The sequence below is a fragment of the Protopterus annectens genome, chromosome 3.part0 (genome assembly GCF_019279795.1).
Source record: "Protopterus annectens isolate FY-2018-M chromosome 3.part0, PAN1.0, whole genome shotgun sequence".
Classification (NCBI taxonomy): domain Eukaryota; kingdom Metazoa; phylum Chordata; order Ceratodontiformes; family Protopteridae; genus Protopterus; species Protopterus annectens.
In genome coordinates this window covers 845,485,206-845,507,761 of record NC_056731.1, presented here as the reverse complement: position 1 = coordinate 845,507,761, position 22,556 = coordinate 845,485,206, and the positions used below count along the sequence as shown (strand labels likewise).

At 43.8% G+C, this 22,556-nt stretch overlaps 1 protein-coding gene across 1 annotated transcript in view; it reads right to left on the bottom strand.

The window, feature by feature from the left end:
- The window catches only part of RELCH (RAB11 binding and LisH domain, coiled-coil and HEAT repeat containing), a gene marked incomplete in the record, with an annotated part of 1,574,926 nt that overhangs the window by 1,136,192 nt on the left and 416,178 nt on the right, over positions 1 to 22,556 (bottom strand). The window contains 1 exon segment of the mRNA XM_044065183.1: positions 18,356 to 18,447. Coding sequence (XP_043921118.1) covers positions 18,356 to 18,447 — 92 coding nt within the window.

The following is a 22,556-nucleotide window of genomic DNA, read 5'->3' as shown; positions in this document are numbered from 1 at the left end:
AACACAGTCATGTTAGGCAATACTCCCTATTGGGCACCTCACACACCCATGTACAAGGTGGCTGTGTAATTGTGAACGTAGCCACGGCACTGCAGTTCAGGTACAGCACGCTAGGCGGTGGTCTTGCACACATTAGTAGCTGTGAGTGACCACAAGATGCATGTTGATGACGGCACAGGGTACTACACCCCATCCAGTTACAGTGACCACAGTACTACTCATAGCAGTCATTGCTTTGCACCCCAGTGTTGTGTGTGTGCAAACATATGCACCTGTACACAATATGCATAGCATGTCTGTGTGCTTACATATGCCAATATACACAATATGCACAGCAGTCACCATCCACACAAAGTGTCACATATATGTCCTGGAATGCTAGTGGGTGTACAAGTCACTTGACACACATTGGGTATGTGTGGTGTTTAATGTTGCAGTCGTGCAGCATGCCATGCCATGTCTGGCACCCACATATCTGCAATATGTCCCACACTCACCATAACTACTGTACACTGGCCATGTCGAGCATTGGGATTCCTTCATGTCAACATGCACCACACATCCCGTGTGTGTACACAGCATGCATGTGCTATACCTGTGCCCACTATTATCTGCTATGGACACAGGCACTGCACTCAGACATGGATATCTATGTGTCACACAGATACCACATGCAGCCATGGCATGTATACTTGAGAGTGATGGTGCACAGGGCATTGCAGAGCTGATAATACCTGCATAGCAATGTTGTGTCCATGTACATATTGTGTTCCAGGGTGTAGCCAATCACTGAACAACTACACAGTTGCATCAAAGCCATGTATACTGCCATGTAATAGGGGCGTCTACACTTGCACTGCATCATCTTGTGCAACACATATTCTGCATGCTGACATGTGTGGTGACTGTCTACCTTGTGATACTTACACCCACCTTCACCCACTATAGAGTATGTGTTGGATTGCTGGTATATGTGTGTGTGTATATGCTGTAGTGAGGTGTGTATTAGTGTTCATGTGTGCATGTGCAGACCGTAACGTGTGCTTCCTGTCTTCCTCTCACAGATGCTGAGTTAGGGGTTGGCCAAAGCAGCAGGCAACCTGAAGCCACTGCCACGAATAGTGGTGATGATGACACATGTATATTGGCACAGGAAGATTTGACAGGATCTGTCATTGGTCCGCCAATCGACAGTACACAGCATTCAACCCCATCTATGCGCACACTCATACTGTCAATACATCCCTCACCACCAATGGCCATAGGCGAGGGACAGCATACAGTTGGCATTGACCAGAAGAGTGTGGTACCAATGGCACTTGCATCCCCTCACAGCAGCCATAGCCGTAGAACTGAAACGGTACCACATAGGCAGAGGTCCAGGGGTTCTCGGGGGAGCACCACTGGTCATATTGCCCCTGGCAGGCGTGTCCTCACAGGTCTTACGACGACCAGTATGTTTCGGGCTGTAATGCAGGCTAAGGCACGTATGGAACGGTACTCCAGGCAGGGACTTAGGGTGCAGAGGGCACATTACACCGCTATCAATGACCGCATCCGTGACCTTGCCGGTGCCATCCGGACTTACACAGAGGTCGTTGATAGACGTTGGGGGGAGACATTAGATGCCCTCCACAACATGTCTTCCATGAGCCAGGACCGTGCGGGACGGTTGCGACGTCGACGCATGCCAGCAACAGCAACAGCTGGCAGTGGTCGCGGACAGCCCACAGTTCACAGCCGCTCCCGTAGTGGCAGTACCAGCCCCAGCAATGCTGGGGCTGGCCTGTCCATTGACCGTCCCAGTAGACCACATGCACGTGGCTCTGGCCAGTCTCAGCAGGGGACGTGGGTCCAGTCGTCATACCTCTGCCTCTGATGACAGTACCCAGTCAGGGTTGGTACCCGATACTGTCCGTAGCACCCCTGCCAGGCACAGGTACTGTGCCCGTGGCCGGAGACAGTGATCTGTACAGCCTAGCAGGTACAGTCTGTGGCTGTCCCACAAATTACCATATATGGCAGCCACATGGTGGAGCTGTGTGCAGACAGACACACACACATTAACCAAACAACTAGGGCTTACACATACACACACACATTACATCAACATTGGCCCATGCTGTACTGTTGTCCCTCACACACACACACACATCGATTGGATGGGTCAATGTCAGGCTCTGGCAAACAACATAACGCCCTGTGCATATGAGGATACCCATGTCGCCTCCTGTCATCTGCATCATTGACGAAGGGACAGGCAAACATGGTGCTGATGCACAGGGTGACACTACAGCAGTGTAGCAATAATAGCAAGTTGTCAACAAGGAAGTGTAACGACATCCTTGTAGGTATATCTGAGCGGACATTATGCATCAAAGCTCTGATTGTCAATGTAGCATTGTTTACACCACTGTTAGGTCTGAGTATGTATTGTCCACCCATGTGCCACTTGGCTGAAGTGTAATGTGTTGCCAGCATGTGTTAGTGAGTGTACAGTATGTGTGTGATGTGTGCAGTACAGATTAGCAAGTGTACATCTGTGAACATGCTGGGTGCGCACTGTCTGCATGTACGTGCATAGTGGACACATGGGACGTGTGGCATACTCTGTCGTACACACTGTTAACAGCTCACAGTATCTTTCAATGGCCAGTATGCATTCTACTACAGTTATGTACTAACATGGGTTGACACTATGCTGTGGGTGATGCCATTAATATCTGTCAATGATTTGCGGTCTGGTAGTATACACAACCTCAACAGCATGACTTTAAGCAATCACTGGATGATTTCCTGACAAATGACACACAGTAGTAGGGAACCCAGTAACAATTGGATCCTTCCGGTGCTACACTATAACACTAACCAGTGGTAATGACCGCCACCCATTCCTGTGACCACACCTGTTTGGCATATAGCCCCCTTAAGTACATGCAGACACACTAGGGATATGTCCATCCAAATCTGGAAATGCATGGATTGGCCTACAATGCATTCCCTGGATGGGATGCATATCCTGCACAAGGGCATCATACAGACAGATACCTGTTGTCTGATACATGCTGTATAGCAGTAAGCCGACTATGGCATAGTCATCCTCATGTACTATACATACTATCCCATCAGTACCACACAGGTGGTAGCCCTCAACATGTATGTTGGGTACCAATGTGTACATACAGCCTCATGTTATGTCATGTGTCCCTTGGTATCCACATATACATGGGTATTGTAGAGTCCCAAGGTGCATCACATAAGACATTAGAGGCCCGACTGCATATCCACAAGGCAGTCGTACACCTATAAAGACTGTCCATTCTTGGCAGTCTTTGTTGTGTATGACCATGTCTGACATATACCCTCACTCACACTACTTTTAAGTAACTGTCATGGGTGTGTGTGCCACAGATGACCTTGGCCACAGAACACGACAGTGGATGGCCTTGTCACATACATACATATGTGACCTATGATCTGAGAAGCAGCGGCACAACCTGTCAATGGAAATAAATGCATACATGTAGTATGCATGCTTCACACCTATGTACTGACTGAGGGGACATGTACACATATATATTTGCCACACAGATACCTGATGTGTGCAATGCACTTACTGTTGTAATCATACTATGTCATACCATAGTAAAAGCAAAACCCACACCGCATTGACCAACAGTGACACACACAGTCAGCATTTGCAGGATTCAAACCCCTACCTAGCTATGTTATGATACTAGAGAGCGATGCATTAACACAGCGCACTATCTGCTTTACTGGGTGGTTTCCCTTTCTCCGGCTGTATTTGTAGGATGGTGACATCATCAGTCTTTCCAAAGAGGAATGTACCTCTTTTAGTGAGTTTTCCCAGTCTCCAAAAAGGGAACACTTCTCAAAGGAAACTGCACACATACACAACCCCCCCCCCCCCACACACACACACACACACTCACTGTTTGCAGGATTCAAACCCCTACCTAACTATGTGATGATACTAGAGAGAGACGCATTAACACGGCGCACTATTTGCTTTACTGGCTGGTTTCCCTTCTCCTGCTGTATTTGTAGGATGGTGACATCATCAGACTTTCCAAAGAGGAATGTACCTCTTTTAGTGAGTTTTCCCAGTTTCCAAAAAGGGGACACCTCTCAAAGGAAACTGCACACACACGCGCACACACACACACACACACACACACACACACACACACACACACACACACACACACAGACACACACAGACACACACAGACACACACACACACACACACACACACACACACACACACACACACACACACACACACACACACACACACACACACTCACACACACACTCACACTGTTTGCAGGATTCAAACCCCTACCTAACTATGTTATGATACTAGAGAGAGACGCATTAACACGGCACACTATTTGCTTTACTGGCTGGTTTCCCTTCTCCTGCTGTATTTATAGGATGGTGACATGGTGATGTGTGTACACTTTGCTTTCTGCCATTCCAGGAATGGTCCATATGGGTCAGCAGGTTGAACAAGACATCAGAATCCTTACCTTGTGTGATCTATCTGTGGACACACTGACATTCCGTCATATGTCAACACATATTTATGCACAGCTTGTTGGTTTTGTGGCTACTACATGTGTCTGGGATGCTGATAAAGGGCTATTCAAAGTCTAAGTGACATGTGTAGATGTGTTCATTGATGTATGTCCTGGGTGGCTGCCTTTCAAACAGTCTAGCAGGTTTGGGAACCATGATCCGCACATGAACATATCACAGTTGGTAGGGTTGTGTGTATGTCAGCTTCCAATAGCTCTGTTTATGACTGCAACCATGATGGACTCCATGACCTTGCGGATCAGACTTCATAGGCGTACTGGACTTGACTTCCCATGGTGTGTTGTGCACCAACACTTGTAGGGAGTGCCATATGTAGCTGTGACACATTCAACGGTCCCACATCCTATGCAGGGGGTGAGGCTCAGCTGACTGTTCAGGTGCATGATCTGTTTGTTCTGTAGTTTGTGTATGACACATATTGGGAATCAATGTATTCCACTTGCTGCCATGCTTTTGGCAGTGGGGGTAGCTGCTCGTCCATTCTACATGTGATATCTCCTGGTATGATGATATGGACTATTGTCAGTGGGAGGTGGGAATGCACATATGGGCCTGTCTGTCATGATGTCGGCATGGTCACTCAGGTACAGCTGGCCCTAACTCAGGACATATATGGGTGTACACTGCTATTTATGACATAGCTGAAGGAGGTGTCATGATTCAGTCTGGACTCCTTCTCAGCTACTTTTTACAAAACACCAACGAACATGAGCACTAATCCCTGTTATACTCTTTTACACGCTTAACACCCTACTGATCCTTTGTGATCAGGCTGCAGAGTATGTCATGATAATATCCTGGCATGTCCAGGGGTCGGTTTCGTGTGTACTCTCCAGTCCAGCTGGTGGACATTGTGATACTGACACAATGTCACATCTGCCTCGTGCACAGACAACCCTCTCCTCCTCCCAACAAACTCAGATATACGTGTGAGATGCACCTATATAGACATACAGGGTGCTGAACTCTCTCGACCCATGACTGGCACAGTCTATCAGGTGATGAAGGTAACCACACACACCACATATCAGTCTCACATATCCTCTAGCAACAGCACCCAATCCACATTGTCACACATAGACATACTCGGATACTGAAAATGTACTCTACCTAAGCAGCAGAGACCTCCAAAGCAGACACACACACCTGCTACCCCACTATAATACCCACATATCACATAGTTCACAATGTCAGTGTGTCACACAGTCACTGCCCTTCAGGCTAAACAACACACCTAATACACTTGTAATAGGCGACACTTATTGTCAGACACACTGACGTACCACTCACCAGCCCTAACAAGGGAATAGTCACTTTGGGCTGTCTGTTGGGTGCCAGGATCTGCCACAAAACACAGGCAGTCAGGTCACTCCAAAGCAAGTACAGGACTGGCACCATCATTATCCATGCTGGTGTGTATAACCTCAGACGTTACTCCCTGGACCACATGACATGATACATGGAGGAACACTCTGATCATGCAGCCCAGGCCAGTATGACCCTGACCTTGTCTAGCATCTTACACCCACCAATTATGATGTCACAGTAAACGGAGACACATATCACATTTAACAGTTGCCTAACAAATTTGTTTAATTCATAGGGGATACAGTGTCTGTCGGCCTATGGTGACATGCTCAACATGCCACGTAACTTCACTATGGACAGCTTGCACCTGTCACCCTTGGACTTTGGAATGCTGACTAAGGCTCTTGCTACCACCATAGTGCCTTTTTTAAGCAGGGCTCAGAAGACAAACCCACTTCCATAGACATTACAGGTTAAATGAAACTAAGGGTAATGCTGCTCAACAACAGTTGTGTTAACCTCATATTGTGGCCACTCAGGACTCTCCTCAGTATGGAGGATAGCGATATCTGTGCAATGACAGACGCCTGGTTCAGGCTCGCTTATGCACACCAGCACTACCAGGTTATGTTTCATATCATGCTGTCTGACAACAAGCCTTGGAACAGACAACACAACTAGGGGGAGTATCCATATACATCACAGATACACACAACTCTGGGTTAGTAGCACTGCACAAAGCATCACAGACCATACATATACAACCACCATTGTGCAATACTGCCTTTCAGTTTGTTGCCTGCTACAGAACACACTCCCAAACTCAGGAACTACACTCTGCTTTCGTGGGAACTATGAAGAATATGAAGGTCTCCACAAACACCATTATATTGTGTGACTTCATATACACAAATATTGACTGGGCATACTACTCAAGCCCCGACACCCTCACCCAACAGTCGCTACAATTTGTAGACTCATATGCTATGGCACAACCAGTCAGCACAGCCACAAGGGGGAATACTTATTGGACCTGATCATCACCAACACGGGGACTCTATGTTCCACAGCAGCGATATACCCCTCATTGGTAAGGTCAGAACATAAATGTATCTCACTGGACATGCATATACCCTCCACACATCCATCCTGGGTAATCTTGGTGAACTTCTCATGAGCCAATGTCTCACTTCACCGCAGCAAGGTGGTATCCTTCAGAGACCCTGAGACCGTGGCAAATATGGCTCACACTGCTGCATCCTTTACATACACATTCTATGGACACCTAGTGGACTGCATGGATTGTGCTATCCCAAGTAACAACAGGACTCACTACTCCAATGGCAGGGGACCTGTCTGGTAGACACCAGCCATTAATAAGCTGTACAACATCAGGAGGAAGCTACTACATGATAAAGCACAATCCCGGACTGGGAAGGCATCTGTAATCTGTACTAGCAGACAGCTACGATCACCCATGAACTTTTCTAAGGGCCGCTTCTACCGGACAATTGCAACAGACACGTAGGACTATCACACGGCCTTCTTCAGTTATGTCAGGAACCTGGGTGGACACTCACTGATATGCTGTGAGTTACTGCATATTGACTAAACCTACCCTGAACCCACTGGCATTGCCAACATCCTGGCAAACAGGTTCAGTGCAGATGTCTCCCACCCATCCCCCCTAAGGAGCAACTATCCATCCCAACAGAGTATAACCTCCTTGACATCACACAGTAGCAGGTAAGTGCTGCCCTCCCCAAAGCGTACATCACAGTATCAATGTGACCAGACGGTGTCCCAGCCTGCATCTTACACGAGCATCATGACAGACGTAACCCTCACATTACATCAATGTTCAATATCGGAGTTACCACAGGATATGTACCCAAGGAATGGCATACAGCGACAGTGGTCCCGCTCCACAGAGTTGGTGCCACAACGGACCACAGACAATATTGCCCTATAAGCCTAAGTAGCCTGTTCTGCACAGTTTTGGAGTGTACTGTCATGGGACTCATACACATAGACATCGGGAACCTACGGACACGGTGTCCTACACATTTCAGCATTGTTGTGGGCAGATCTTGCCTCTTGAACCTGTTCGTATTCTTTAAATGGCTAACAGGTCCATCGACATAGGGACGGCTGTCCACACAGCCTACCTGAACCTTGCAAAACTCTTCAACACAATAACCCACTGCGCCATTATGCATAGGCTCACCAGCGTCGATATGGACACATATCTCACACGATGGATTGATACCTGGATCAGGGATAGCACACACATGGTCTGACTTGCAGGTGCCATGTCTGACTATACACCAGTTACACGTGGCATCCCACACGGCTCGGTCCTGGGACCTCTCTTGTTCAGTATATATTTGTCTGACGTACAGGCTACCACAGGGGGAATATGGCTGAACATGTTTGCACTTGACTGCAAACTGGGTGCCATGATCAACTCTCCAGCTGCCACATGCATACTCAAACAGGATCTCACAGAGATGCATGACTGGTGCCTAAGCCATGGCCTACAGCAAAATGCCATTAGTTGCATAGTCATCCCCTTTGGGAATAACAACATGCCCACACATTACCACATAGGTAGTACTCCATTACATACAGTAGGAGTTGTTAGGGGTTGGGGACATGACATGTTCGTACCGTCGCCTTTGACATTCATGTTGCCGAAGTGGTTGGACACACCTTCTATGTGGGCCACCTTATCCCATATGGTTTCACATCTAGCTCGAGTGAGGTCATTGTGCCCCTATACTCATCACATCCATGCTTGGTTACAATGCCACATTTGGGGTGTACCTTACCCGACACCTGCAGCAACTGTATTGGCCACGGAAGTTTCTCACCAAGCAGATCTAGGGACTCACACAGATGCTCTGCACAGTTCAGATGCAGTAACTCCAGCTCTACTCAGTCGCTTACCACCTATTCAGATATGATGCGTGCCTGTTGTTGATATACCCAACCCAGAATTACTGGACATGCTCCACCTCAGGATATCCGACTCCCTTGGAGCTACACACTCCAGGGACATATACCTCAGCACAGATGTTAATAGGACATTGTGGAGGGACAGATTTTTATCCCAGAGGCTCCACTCACTCCAGAATGTAATCCCACTTTCACATAGGCAGAGCCACCCACTGACCACCTACTGGAGACATCTTGACAGTATGTGCGATCGTATGTTTACCCCTGGGATATCTTCTGTGTCCCTGCTAGACAGAGGCACACTAGCCTAAACGTACATGAGCTATCTTGTGTGACCTACTATTCACACACACAGTGTAGTAATCTGACAGGGTTGCGAATGCCAAACACACTCTGGCTATGCTTGTACATGCCCATGGGCAGATAGCCTAGCATCATCCTCTGAACCTATGCTAATGTTCAAGATGCACAATGTTTATTGCTGATACTGTTTGCAGGTCTTTATCATCTTTGCTTTACCAGTTTCTATGAACAACTTTGGTATCTGCAGAACATATTTGATTATGACAGGGTTCCACTATATTATAGATGTGTCTGTTGTCATATAACTGTGTGCACAGGGCGGATTGCTGTATAGTGACAGGTTCCTGGGTTAACACATGCAACTGCCAGATATGCGTGGCCCACTGCTGTACTCAGACATGGCCTAATTGTGTGAGCATGCCCAGTTCTGCCATTCCGTGTTTTGTTGCCTGACATTTGTCTCATTTATTCGAGTGTGTGAGCATGCCCAGTGTGACCTTTCAGTATGTTGCTATCAGAGGTCCACTACATTTGTTGATGTGTGCGAACATGACCGATATTAACATTTATACAGTGTGTGTTGGAAGTCAGGTTCTGTTCTCACTGCAGGACTTACCTTTGTGTCATAACTCAACAAGGATTATGCTGTGCCTGCAGGGTTTCCATGAAATACTTTGCATAGACTTATCAACATTCCTTCATACAGGCTGACCACTGCAATATGGTGATGGTTTAGTGGTTCAGTACTTTGGCTATAGTGCACAGTATCCTGGGTTCGAGGCCCATCACTGCTTTATATTTTCATACTGAGCAGACCAGACTGCTTAAGGGCCTGTTAAGCAAATATGAGCATGTTGGCTTTTGTTCAGCTATGCCCTACTTAGACCAGGCTTGTCCGACATTGCTCAATATTCACCAACATTGCTGGAAGTTGCCCAACATTACTGAACATTGAACACAATTGTGCTAGTTGGTGTGTGGGATTTTGTTTGCATATACTACATGGTGGTAAATGCTGTTTAGCAGTGCTTTATATTGCTTAACACATGGCAATCATGCCTTAGGTTGTGCTGCAGGGCTGCCTATGTCGGATGCACATACTACACTCCCTGTACATGTTTGAAAGCAGGTTGTGTCAACTTAGGCATCCCTTTTACTATATGTGTGAGTCGGAGAGAGGCATCATTTCCAGAGTTCCTACTGAGCCAGTGTATGTGCTATGCGTTGCCTCTTTGCCAAGGCCAAAGCATATTGGGCACGCCTCCTTCTGCCTACTGGGGCAGGCTCAGGTTGTTCCTCCTCCGAGTCACGCTCTGCCTGTGATGGCCTTGACAATGGTGGGGGGCTATTTGGCCCAGGCCTATGCTGGTCCTGCTGCAGCTGTTTTCGCAGGATCATATTATGTAGCATAGCACATACCATGACAATTTGGGTACATGTAGTTGGTGAGTACTGCAAGGCTCCACCAGATGTGTCCAGGCACCGGAGCAGTGACTTGAGCAGCCCAAACACACGCTCTATTACATTACATGTTTGTGCGTGTGCCTCATTATGGCGTTCCTGTTCAGGTGTGTGTGCGTTTCTGATGGGTGTCATCAGCCATGGCTCCAGTGCATAGCCAGCATCCCCCACTAGGTGACCATGTGGGATGTCCCCGTTGGCAAATGTCTGGTACAGCTGCGTCAGATGCCAGATATGGGAATCATGGTAGCTTCCAGGGCAGCCTGCACAAACATTCAGTATTATGCCCTGGGCATCACACACGACCTGGCAGTTGATGGAGGGGAAGCCCTTGCAGTTGAAGTAGACCCTACCCCGCTCACCGGCTGGTGCTTTGATGCCTATGTGCGTGCAGTCTATTGCATCCACTACCTCAGAGTATTCCGCTATTTGCTGGAAGAGACGCATATTGCTGGCCAATACCTCATGGGAATTGGGGAAATATACATGATCACCGACATGTGCTGACATGGCATCCAGGAACTGGTGTAGTACCCTGGATGCTGATGCCTGTGATATCCCCATCATATCACCAGTTGGTCTCTGGAAGGTACCTGTTGCTAATATTCTTAGGCCAACACATACCTTGGTTTCCACTGGGATGGGTTCCCCTCTGTTGGTTCTGTGTGTAAGGCGTGGCCTGCACAGCTCAACAACTTGCTGCAGGAGGTCTCTGTCCACTCTATAGCGCTCCACTATCTCCAGCTCATGTAGCCCCTGGTAGGTTACCCTGGGCCTGTACACTCTTCTCCGTCTCCTCACTGTGGGTTGTCCAGCAGCATTTCCATTGTCACCACCCTCAGCATGTTGCATATGTCGCCTTATAACAGCAATGGCAGCCCCTAACATTTCTTTGTCTCAGTAAAGCTTTTTCAGTTTTCACTTCTATTAGCTTACTGCAGTGTCTGTTGTGAGAAACATAATGGACTGTTGTTTGCAGAGTTTTAAGTGCTAGGCTGGGCTGGGCTAGTGTACTGTGCCTGATTCTGATTGTTTTCACCTGCTAGCTCTGCTAGTACTCCCTGGTAGCTTCCTACTATTTGTTGTGCTTCCTTTTTCCTTTCCGTTTCCTCAGGGGGGAGCGCCACGCACAGCAGCTAACACGCGCGCACACATGCTTACACAGAGTAAAACTTGCTTATTCGGGTTAAACCACGCGCACACCAGCACAAACGCGCTTACAACTCTTTCAACAGCGTTATACATGCTTACTCCGGCTTAAACGCGAGCACTCACGCTTACACGCGTGCACTCTGTTTTACTCGGGTTTACACGCACGCATACCCGCTCAGCAAGAAACTTTGGTGTTATCCACGGCATACACCTTCCATTTCTTGCCTTTCCCTAGCCTACCTGTTGACACACCTCTTTCCATGATGTGTAAATGACAGCTGGCACATGCCACTCTGCTCCAATGAGCTTCACTTCTTTCATACATACCCCCCTCATGATGTCGCCTATCTTTTACTCTGTTACTCCCCATATCCTACTCCTACACTCCATTGACTGTGCTCATTTGCTATGTAAACTTGCGACTCATTATCCTAATGCTCATTTACATAGGATTGCCTACTAATGCTTGGTTACATGTCTTAGACTGAGCTTCCCCCCTTGGCAATCTCTACTTGTTGGCCATGTTGTCTTCAGCCTGCCATTCCCTTGCATTGCACATTGACAATTTTACTAAAAATTTGTGGGTTTTAATTTTTAGTATTCTGGGTTTTAGAGCGCAGCCCGTTTGCGCGGCGCTGCCCTACGCTTAAACATCGGAAATCGGCGAAAAAAAATATTTTTATTTTCATATTGCATCAGGAAACATTTCACATGGCTGTATATTTGGTCATTGGCATGCTTCCTGCACTGGATGCAACCTTTATTTGGAGCTGTCATGGCTCAGTTTTGCTATTTGCAGAACAGTACTCCGGTGTCAAGTACAATTCTGCAAATAACACTGCTCTTACTCGGACAGGTTTGGGTTTCCTGAATCGCAAATCTACCTAATTTGCATGCCTTTCGCCTGCAATCGAGGTAATTTGCATATCCCAGCCCTGTCCGTGTAAGAGCCGTTTTAGGAGCTCTCTTACATGCCCCTACAGGCTGTTCCTGGATCGCTCGTCGGACATGATGGCTGCATGGAGTCTTACTCTACTCTAAGACTCCGTACAAGCCTTCGTGAATCCGGCCCTATGTCTTAAATGTTGGTGAAATGGGTGTCAGTCAAATGAGTTTTAGGTCAAGTAGACACACACACACACACATATATATATATATATATATATATATATATATATATATATATATATATATATATACACATACACACACACACATATATATATATATATATATATATATACACTTACACACACACACACATAAAAATAATGTATTTCTTTCAGTTAAACTAAAGGGATTTTTTTCCAGTTTGACCTTTTCAACGCCTGACCATTTATATATGTCTAGACAGCCATGATACTGCAATTGTTTCCACTTGTTTTCCTCTTAGTGAAGCACAGTTTAAAGTGACACCTTCCTGAGCACACAAGTTCCTAACTCCATCATCTGTTCCCATGTTCTCTACATTAGGTAGACAGTAGATGAATGTATCTATGCTGAATTTAAATTTGTTTCCCAGATATTTTAGTACACGTTTTTGGTAATTATTTTTTGGGGTGGTGTTTTTTGGTGTTGGTGCTGTTCATACAGCTTATGGACTACATTAGCAAACAGGCTGGAAGTGACAGATCAACAAAGCTGCTGTATGCAGATGATCTGGCATTACAAGCAGACCCTGAGGAAGAACTTCAGCAAACGATAGTGGAATAGTGGAATGGAATGCAAAACTGAAGGCACATGGGATGAAACTAAGCACAGATAAGACAGTTGTAATGGCAACAATCTGGGGAAATCAGAAGAAGCTGAGAAAAGAGACAGAAGGAAGATAGTGGAACAGACAAATAGCTTCAAGTATCTAGGAGGGATGGTTGAGGAGAGAGGAAGTCTGAATGAAGAGGTCAAAGCTGGGATCAGAGGGGCTGCAGCCAACTGGCATGGAGTGTCAAGTGTAGTCTATGACAGAGGAATGTCAGAGAAGCTGAAAAGTAAGGTGCACAAGACAGTGGTGCAACCAGTACAAGTGTATGGTACAGAAAAACCTGGGCAGTAAAGGCAGAGCAGATGAAGAAGCTACAGGCGATGGAAATGAAGTGCCCGGGAAGGGTGGTAGGATGCATTCTGTGGGACAGATAAGGACACTAGAGCATAAGCCAAAGTAGCTTCAATTGCATAAAAGATAAAACATATTACAGTGGCTTGGACACGTGCTGAAAAGCAGAAGACAATCTGGTGAAGAAGATCTGTGACAGACAGGAAGACGGAAAAAGAAATGAGGATGCCCAGCAAAGAGGTGGATGGAATGTGCGAAAGAAGATCTTCGACAGTCAGATATGAATGTCAAAGAAGGCAGAAGTGTGGCATTGAATCAAGACAGATGGCGACAGCACGATTCCCCGACCCCATGTCGAAAAAGGGGGATGATGATGATGATGATGTTTTTGGTGGTATCAAACTGTGTAAAGTAAGTTACGTTAATTTATGGTGTCAGCTATAGTGCCTAAATGGCAAATTCTACCTGTATTAAAGGCGACAATACAAAAACACTGAGAATTCGGACTTGCAAGACGACAGCTAACTCAGACAACTAAAGAATGCACACTACAATCGATACAACCCTAAACAAATGTCCTGCTGTAAATACCATTATTGCCAAACATAATGAATGACAGAACGCTTATTTCAAGACTGATATTTAATTTCCACACAAGATCAAATAATCATTATGGGGGTTCGCTATATGCATTACACACAGCTAAATTATGGAAGGTCACCCTCCACAGAACTGAAATCAACACTAAACATTCCTAACAAAAACTAAAATTACTGAACTATTTGGGCCTGCTCCTCCAGTAAGGCCTGACACAGATTAAGAGGACACCACCCTAACTTTCAAATACCCAGATAAACCCCACTAAGTATTTATAACTATCATATAACAGTACATTTAAGCTCCATCTTATCTCTTATACTAATCAATAAAACCAACCCTTAACTGCAGCTATAAAATGGGTATCAAACGAGCATGTTTTACTTACTGCATAAAAAATCTTTTTATTTTACTGTTTTGTATATTAACGTCCTTGCTAATTCTAATATTGTATTCTTATATGTTTACTTAAATCTATACTGTTTACACTTAAGCATGGAGAGGGCACAAAATGTTATACCTGTACTGGGAAAGTTTTCTCCAGAGACTACATTAAAAAAGGGGCATTTTGCTCAGTCATAATATAGCACTTAACACAAAACATTGATTACAACAGTACCAGTGTGAAAATCCAGAAACTGTTTTTTTTAAAGAAAAAGCAGAAAAACATGTCAACTTTCGTAAAATTCTGTAAATGTTTACTTGCCCTGTATGGATGTCAACATGAAAAACTGATCAGAAAACAAGAAAAAGATCTAGATGGTATAATCTCACAGCTGTTAAGCAAAACTCAGTTCAAACTGCAAATTTAGTACAGGAGATGGCTTCCAGCAATACAGAAGGGAAAAAATAAAATTTAGTACAGCAGATGGCTTCCAGGAATGTAGAGGGGAAAATACGTCAAATGCACTCTGGGGTGAGTTGCTGTAACACTGGAGGAAAATATAAAATCACATGATATAAGGCTGAAAGAAACAGAAGAAACTAAGTGGACATTCACATACGCTGATAAAACTTCAGAAATCAGAGATTGAAATGAAGGAAAAAAATGGATGAACATGATGCTTTTCAAGAAGAAATGTTTCAAAAAATTCAAGATTCAGAAGATGCATATATAGAAAATTTGAGATTTGTTTTGAAATAGCAGTGAGGACTGCACTTTGCAGAAGTCCAATTCAGCAACTGGTGTTCCACAAGATTTGTCAAATGAGAATGCACACTGTGTACACTCCAAATATGCCTAACAGAAAGCATCTGAAACCAACATCAGCAATGATGCAATCATATCAGCATAAACAGCTGATAAAAAGGTAACAGAAAGGAAAAGCTGGAGACGGCAGACTTTGTGGAAAATGATTGTTCACTGCAAACTAGGTAAAAGGCAAGCAAGTTTATCCCAGCAATCAAGGGATGCCAAGACGCAGATGACTTTTTTGGAAGCAGGAAAAATACGGAAGAAATAAAAAATGCTTAATCAACAAATAGTGAGCCAGCAAGCTGAATGGGACTCTGTTCACAAGAAAACCCAGGCAGAGACAGTCAGTAACGCATTTTTTACTGTGCCAAAATGCTTAAGTGACAAAAAAAAAAAAGCTAGGCAGCAAAATCAAGAGTACCTTGGACTCAGAGACCAGAGGTTGGAGATCACAGTGATCAAAAAAAGACCAGCAATAAACCAAAACTGGTGAATAATTGGGAGAGCTATCAAATCATCCAGTATGTATTACAACCTCGAATGATTAAGACCCCTTAAAATCGAAAGCACTAAATCCTGAACACACGGAACAGAGATTTTTTTTCCCATGTAAAAAAATCACTGGGCCGTTTTCGGGACTTTGCCATTTCCTCCACTGTAGTGTGATCCCAGAGTTGGTATATTTAAGTACTGGGGGGTGTGGGGGACACAGCACCCCACATCGGGGGTATGGGGGGGTGAAGCCCTCCCCCACACTTTATTTTGTATTTGGATTTATTTATTTATTTATTTTTGGTGGAGCAGCAATTTTTTCCCAGGGGAAAAAAAAATCTCTTTTCCGTGTGTTCGGGAGTTAGTGCATTCTATTTTCAGGGGTCGATTAAAGAGCGTTCACTCTTTTAATCGTTCGAGGTTATAATATAGACTCCAACCATCCATCCCATTATATGTAATTTACACATGTGAACTGCAACTTTATGGAAAGAAGTGGATGAAAAAGGCAACATTTATTTGACTGTGTTAAACTAGTGAGAGAACTGGTAAGCACAAACCATTTTATGCCATTAATGTTTAAAAGGACACCAACTGAACTGAAGTGACTAAGTAGCAACTTTTGTTTTTATGTTTCCCATTATAAATCATAGGCAAGTGTGTTAGCAGTATAACGTAGTCCCATATAGTATGCAGTCAAAGGCATTTTAAATGCAAAGTGGGGGAAGGAAGTTTTATCAGTGACTACTGAATATCTTAATGATATTAAGGGAAGAAAATACACTCTAAGTTGTAATGTATCCAAGCTTTACAATGTAAAAAGATAAGAATGGGTAGAAAGGAGCAAGTTAAAGCTAATATAATGTTGTGATCATTGGCTGCTGGGGGATGTAAATGTGTTTTGGTCATAAATATATACTGAATTAAAATCAACTTCTAGTTGTTTTAGAGAGGTTGACGTATGCATTAATGTTTTTAGCTTAAGCTATAAACTTTTTTTAAACAACTTAAAGATGATAGAAAATAAGGAAAAACACTAAATATGGTAGTTCTTTCTTGCATTTGCACAGTACTTGGCAGGGTTTTTCCACTAACACCGGCTTTCAGTTGAAGACAACTAATTACGAAAAATTTGGACAGTAGATCTTGAGTGATCTGGAGCTGAAGTATATACAGTGTAATTAAAGTTCAAAGGGGTACTAACCAGCAAATAAGTGAAAATAACAGATACAGTAAGTAATGCAGTTTGAAATTGTGGGAAGCATACCTCTCAACTGTACAGATTTCCACCTCATATTTTTGGCACATTTTTCACAAAATTTTAGTTTTCTGGCAAATTAGTGGCTAAATCATTAAAGATTGAAGTTAGAAAATAATGACAGACATCTGAGTTTCAGACTTAATGCCCTTCAGAAAATTCATGTTACATACAACCTGTTATTCTATCAACTTTCTAAGTTTGTAAGAGCAATATTTAAAAATTGCCCCTATTTTTGGGCTTTTGTCCCACTTTTATTTACGGCTTTGTCCTGACTTCTTGCTCTAAGAGGTTGAGAGATATAGGAAGTCACATAAGCAAATGCCTCTCTAGCAGCTTTAATACTTTAATGCATTAATAACAGTGAACATTTTACTTTACTTACTCAAGGTTAGCCAGTATACATTTTCTTAATGCTAAAAAATGTCTACTGAAAACAAACAAGCTCTTTTTCATAACTGAGAGGGGAATAAAGACAACATCACATAAGAACAGACAGCAATCTTTGTAAGGGTGAACATACATACTAACATGCACAGTGGCATGGCTAACCTTAACTTTAGAATACATAATGCCTGTGGGTACTCAAGCTACAAATTCAGTAACATCAAAATGTACCAATAACTTTCTACAGCTGGATTCAGTAATGATAATACAGAGTTACAGGAAAAGATCAGATGAAGGCAAAGTAGGACACAACTACAGAGTGGCTACTTAGCTAGGAAGATGCAATGTGCCTGCAAACAGTATATATTCCTAATATCAAACTATTACAGTAAAACAATGACAACAGAAAGCACCTAAAGATTATTATTGCAAGTGTCTCATTAATTTCAAATCAGAGTGAAAGGACCCAAACAGAAATATACATGCACACTGCTGCTTAAACATGTCCTTAATGCTCAACTGTTTATTATAAGAATTATAACAAAAATTCTTCACTGTGATACGTACCGCTCAAGTATCCGAATCTGTTCAATTAGTGCCAACTTTTCACTCTTTAAAAGGCTCATCTGGTATTCAAGCTCTTGTATGATCGTAGTTTGCTAGAAACAGAAGAAAACATTATGACTAAAGCTACAAGTTCAGAGATCTAATGTCAGATGACACAACAGTGCAGTGATTAACAGACTCCCTTCAAGAAAAAAAAAATACATGAAATCATTTTAGTTAATGATGTGCTTTAATATTCATAAATGATAAAACCACTTGTAACAGTGCTTAAGAATTCTTACAATAGCAACAAAATACATTAATAAATAAAGTACGGGATAAGTATAGCAATTACATTAAATAGGAGATGAAGATGAGATGAGATGCAGATGGACAATACAGTTACGACTGCTGAATCCTACACAAATACACTCTAAAAGCACTTACACGAGTGCATGGATCGCGCTTATCCAAAACAGAACCAAGACGCTATCCTCCAAAAAAAGGAAGCCAATCTGGTGGTCCCCTGCCATAAACAAACTGTAGAACAGAATGAAGAAACTGTTGCAAAAGAGAGTAAAATCACATGAGTGGAGGAGATCCCTGGTCAGCCTCAGTAAGAAGCTGAGATCCCTTATAAGATCCTCCAAAGCTAGCTACAAAAACAAAATCGCCACTAATGTTAAGGACAACCACAAAGCATTCTATAGCTAAATCAAGAATCTCGATGGCAACACCCAAATCTGCTCTGAGTTACAGCACAACAGCACGAAAATTACAGAACCAACTGATATTGCCAACATCCTGGCAGATAGGTTCAGTGATAACTTTACCCCCCATCCCCTAAAGGGCCCATATCTATACAGGAAGAATGCAGAGTCCCTGTAATCACAACTACGCAGATAAAAGCTGCACTCTCTAAAGCCAAAAACACAGCATCCATGGGACTGGACAACATCCCAGGCTGCGTTTTACACGAACTGGCTCCACACTTAAGCACCATGCTCAATAATAGCCTCGCATCAGGCTTTATGCCCACTGAATGGTGCACAGCAACAGTTATCCCACTCCACAAAGGGGGAGCCACCACTGATCCCAGGAACTATCGACCTATTATCCTGATGAGCCTGGTCTGCAAGGCCATGGAACGTATCATCATGGAACTCATTAACAAAGACATTAGTAACCTCCAAACTCTGGATCCCACCCAGTTCAGGTCTGTGAAAGGCAGATCATGCCTCCTGAACCTGATCGATTTCTTTGAGGCAGTCACCAAAGCCGTAGGTGAGGGTAAGGTGGTTCACACAGCCTATCGTGACCTCGCCAAGGCTTTCAACACCATCCCCCATTCTGGAATTATAGCTAAATTCACTAAAAGAGGTATAAATCCCTATGTCACAAGATGGGTTGCCAACTGGCTCACTGACAGAACCCACACTGTAAAAGTTGCAGACTCCAAATCTGACCTCAAAGCAGTGACAAGTGGAGTACCACAGGGTTCTGTCCTGGGGCCTCTCCTGTTTGGTATTTACTTCTCTGACGTACAGGCTAACACAGAAGGCCTCTGGCTAATGAAGTTCGCAGATGACTGCAAACTAGGAGCCATAGTCAAGTCCCTAAATGATGTGGACATCCTACAGAAGGACCTCGCTGAGACAGATGCCTGGTGTCAGAGCCATGGCCTGAAGCTCAATGCCAAAAACTGCAGTGTCATCTCCTTTGGTAAAAACTCTGTACCCATGAACTACCACATAGGTAGCAATCTACTTAACACCGAATGTGTGATAAAAGACCTTGGGACCCAGGTGGATAGTAGTCTCTCCTTTGATAGTCACATCGCCACTGTAGTCAGAAGTCCTTCTATATGGCACACATCATAAAAGGGTTCTCATCCAGGAAAAAAGAGGTTATTGTTCCTCTCTACTTGACACTCAGACCCATTATAGAGTACAACGCCCCTTTTGGAATGTACCTCACAAGACATCTGCAGCAGCTGGAAAGGCCACAGACGTACCTCACAAAGAGGATTACTGGCCTCAAACAAATGCCCTACACTGACCGTCTCAAAAACCTCCAGCTTTACTCCGTAGTATATCGCCTACTCCGAGGTGATCTCTGCCTAACATATAAAGCTATGCCAAACCCAGAGCTGTTGGACATGCTACACCTAAAGAAATCCCAATCCCTCCGTGCTACTCGCTCTAGGGACCTAAACCTTGTCACCACAATAAACAGGACATGCTGGAGGGATAGATTCCTGTCCCAAAGACTTCACATACTCTGGAACAGGCTACCTATCTATGTCAAGCAAAGTTCTTCATTAGCACTCTTCAAGAAAAATCTTGATGAGTGGATGTGAAATAGGAAATACATCCCGGGGATTACTTCTGTTTCTCGGCTCGACAGTGCCACAGGAAAATAACTTTCTTGGGTGGGGTAAGCCAGGAAACCTTGTTGGCTAGGCTTACGTAGGCCCTTGGGCTGATAGCCTAGTACCTACCTATGAGATAAAACAAGAGAGACTTCTTGGCCTCCAGAAAATGACCAAATGTGGAATATGCCAAAACTGTGATAGAGTTCCACTGTTGAGCTACCTAATATGCAAATAACTGAATTCTATGTGATTCAGCCACACCCTTAAAATTAGTAGCAGCTCCAAGGCAGCACAATACAGGACAAAAACAGAACTTTATGGGAACAACAAGACTTGAAGATGTGAGGGACACAAGTCAAGTAAGACCAAATTTACAGTAGTTCAAGAAATTTACAGATTATTCTAGACCAGTCCAGTGCAAGTGCCACAACACTAGCATGACATGATGGTAATGACAAATACTTTTTGTCAGCCATGCAGCAAAGTTCAAAACCAACTGCATCTGCTCACCTTCTGTGTCAAGAAATCTCCAGTACATGGAAGTGTAGCAGTCAACAATGGGGACAATCTGATGGAAGGTGTCTGGATCAGGGCTTCAAACATTATATACCAAGACTTAAAAAAATGCAGGTACCTAGTTTCACTAAGAATATAAATCTAACCTTCAAATAAATTCAAGCCCATCGGTCCATAAATAACACAGGGGTACAGCAAAATAAAATGCAGACCTGCGTCATGGAACAAAAACTGTCACGGCATCTTCCTTGGATACATTGCACTGTCCCTTACTACACATCCACAAGAAAGCTGATGACCACTGTATACCCCAGGGAAGAAAAGGCACAACTACACATCAGTATAGCAATGATATGCAATTCTCATCCTTCTAATGAGGTCTCCCAAAAGAATTTACACATAAATAGCAGAAGGCCTACAGCAGAACCACAAGGAACTCGACAATTCAGAAACAGAAAGAGGAATAATTAACCATTTATACCATCCTTTGGGACAGACATGAAAGACACATACATAATGCTACAGAGAAGTCAAGGAAAACAAAAATTGAACAACACAGTTGATTTCCAGGACATTAGGTCACTTAAAGGACCATTTCTGTACAATAGTATTCAAAATCCAAACTCAAGTGAGAATCTTGTGCAACTTTAGAACGGAACCAAGCTTATTACAGTCTTACTCACAAATGGTAGATTACAAATAACACTGTAAATAACACAGATATGCATTTACCAAAACAGCTGATCTAAGAGAAGACCTTCCATTCCATGTCCAGTGGGGGGTTCATCTTCTCCATTATCAGACTTTGGCAAAAAAAAAAAATACAGCAGAAGATCTCTTGTTCTGGTCATTTATAAAAAGTACAGTTGTGTACACTTACCATAAATGTAGATGTTTGAGTGTATTCACTGTTGCAGTCATCACATTTAGGTTATCTGCTTGCAGTAGCCCTCAGTCGGCTTGATTAATAAATCGTCTTGGGTCCTGCGTCAGTTGCCGTCCCTTCTTCCATGACGTCAGGTCATCAGCGGTATAAAACATGCAGCCGACGCCATTACAGCAATTTTTCTTGCCTCATATGTCAGGTGCCCCCCTAATGGGAAGCAATTAAATCTATAAATATACAATGTTATACCTCCAACAAAAAAGCAAATACACCAAAAAGCTTTTGAGCATAGTAAACTAGAGTAGAGGTATAGCCAAAAGAAGAAAGGGGGCTGGAGGGAGGGTAACCAGGACTGCAACAGTGAATACACTCGAACATCTACATTTATGGTAAGTGTACACAACTGTACTATATTCTTTGTGTTTCACTGCTGTAGTCATCACATT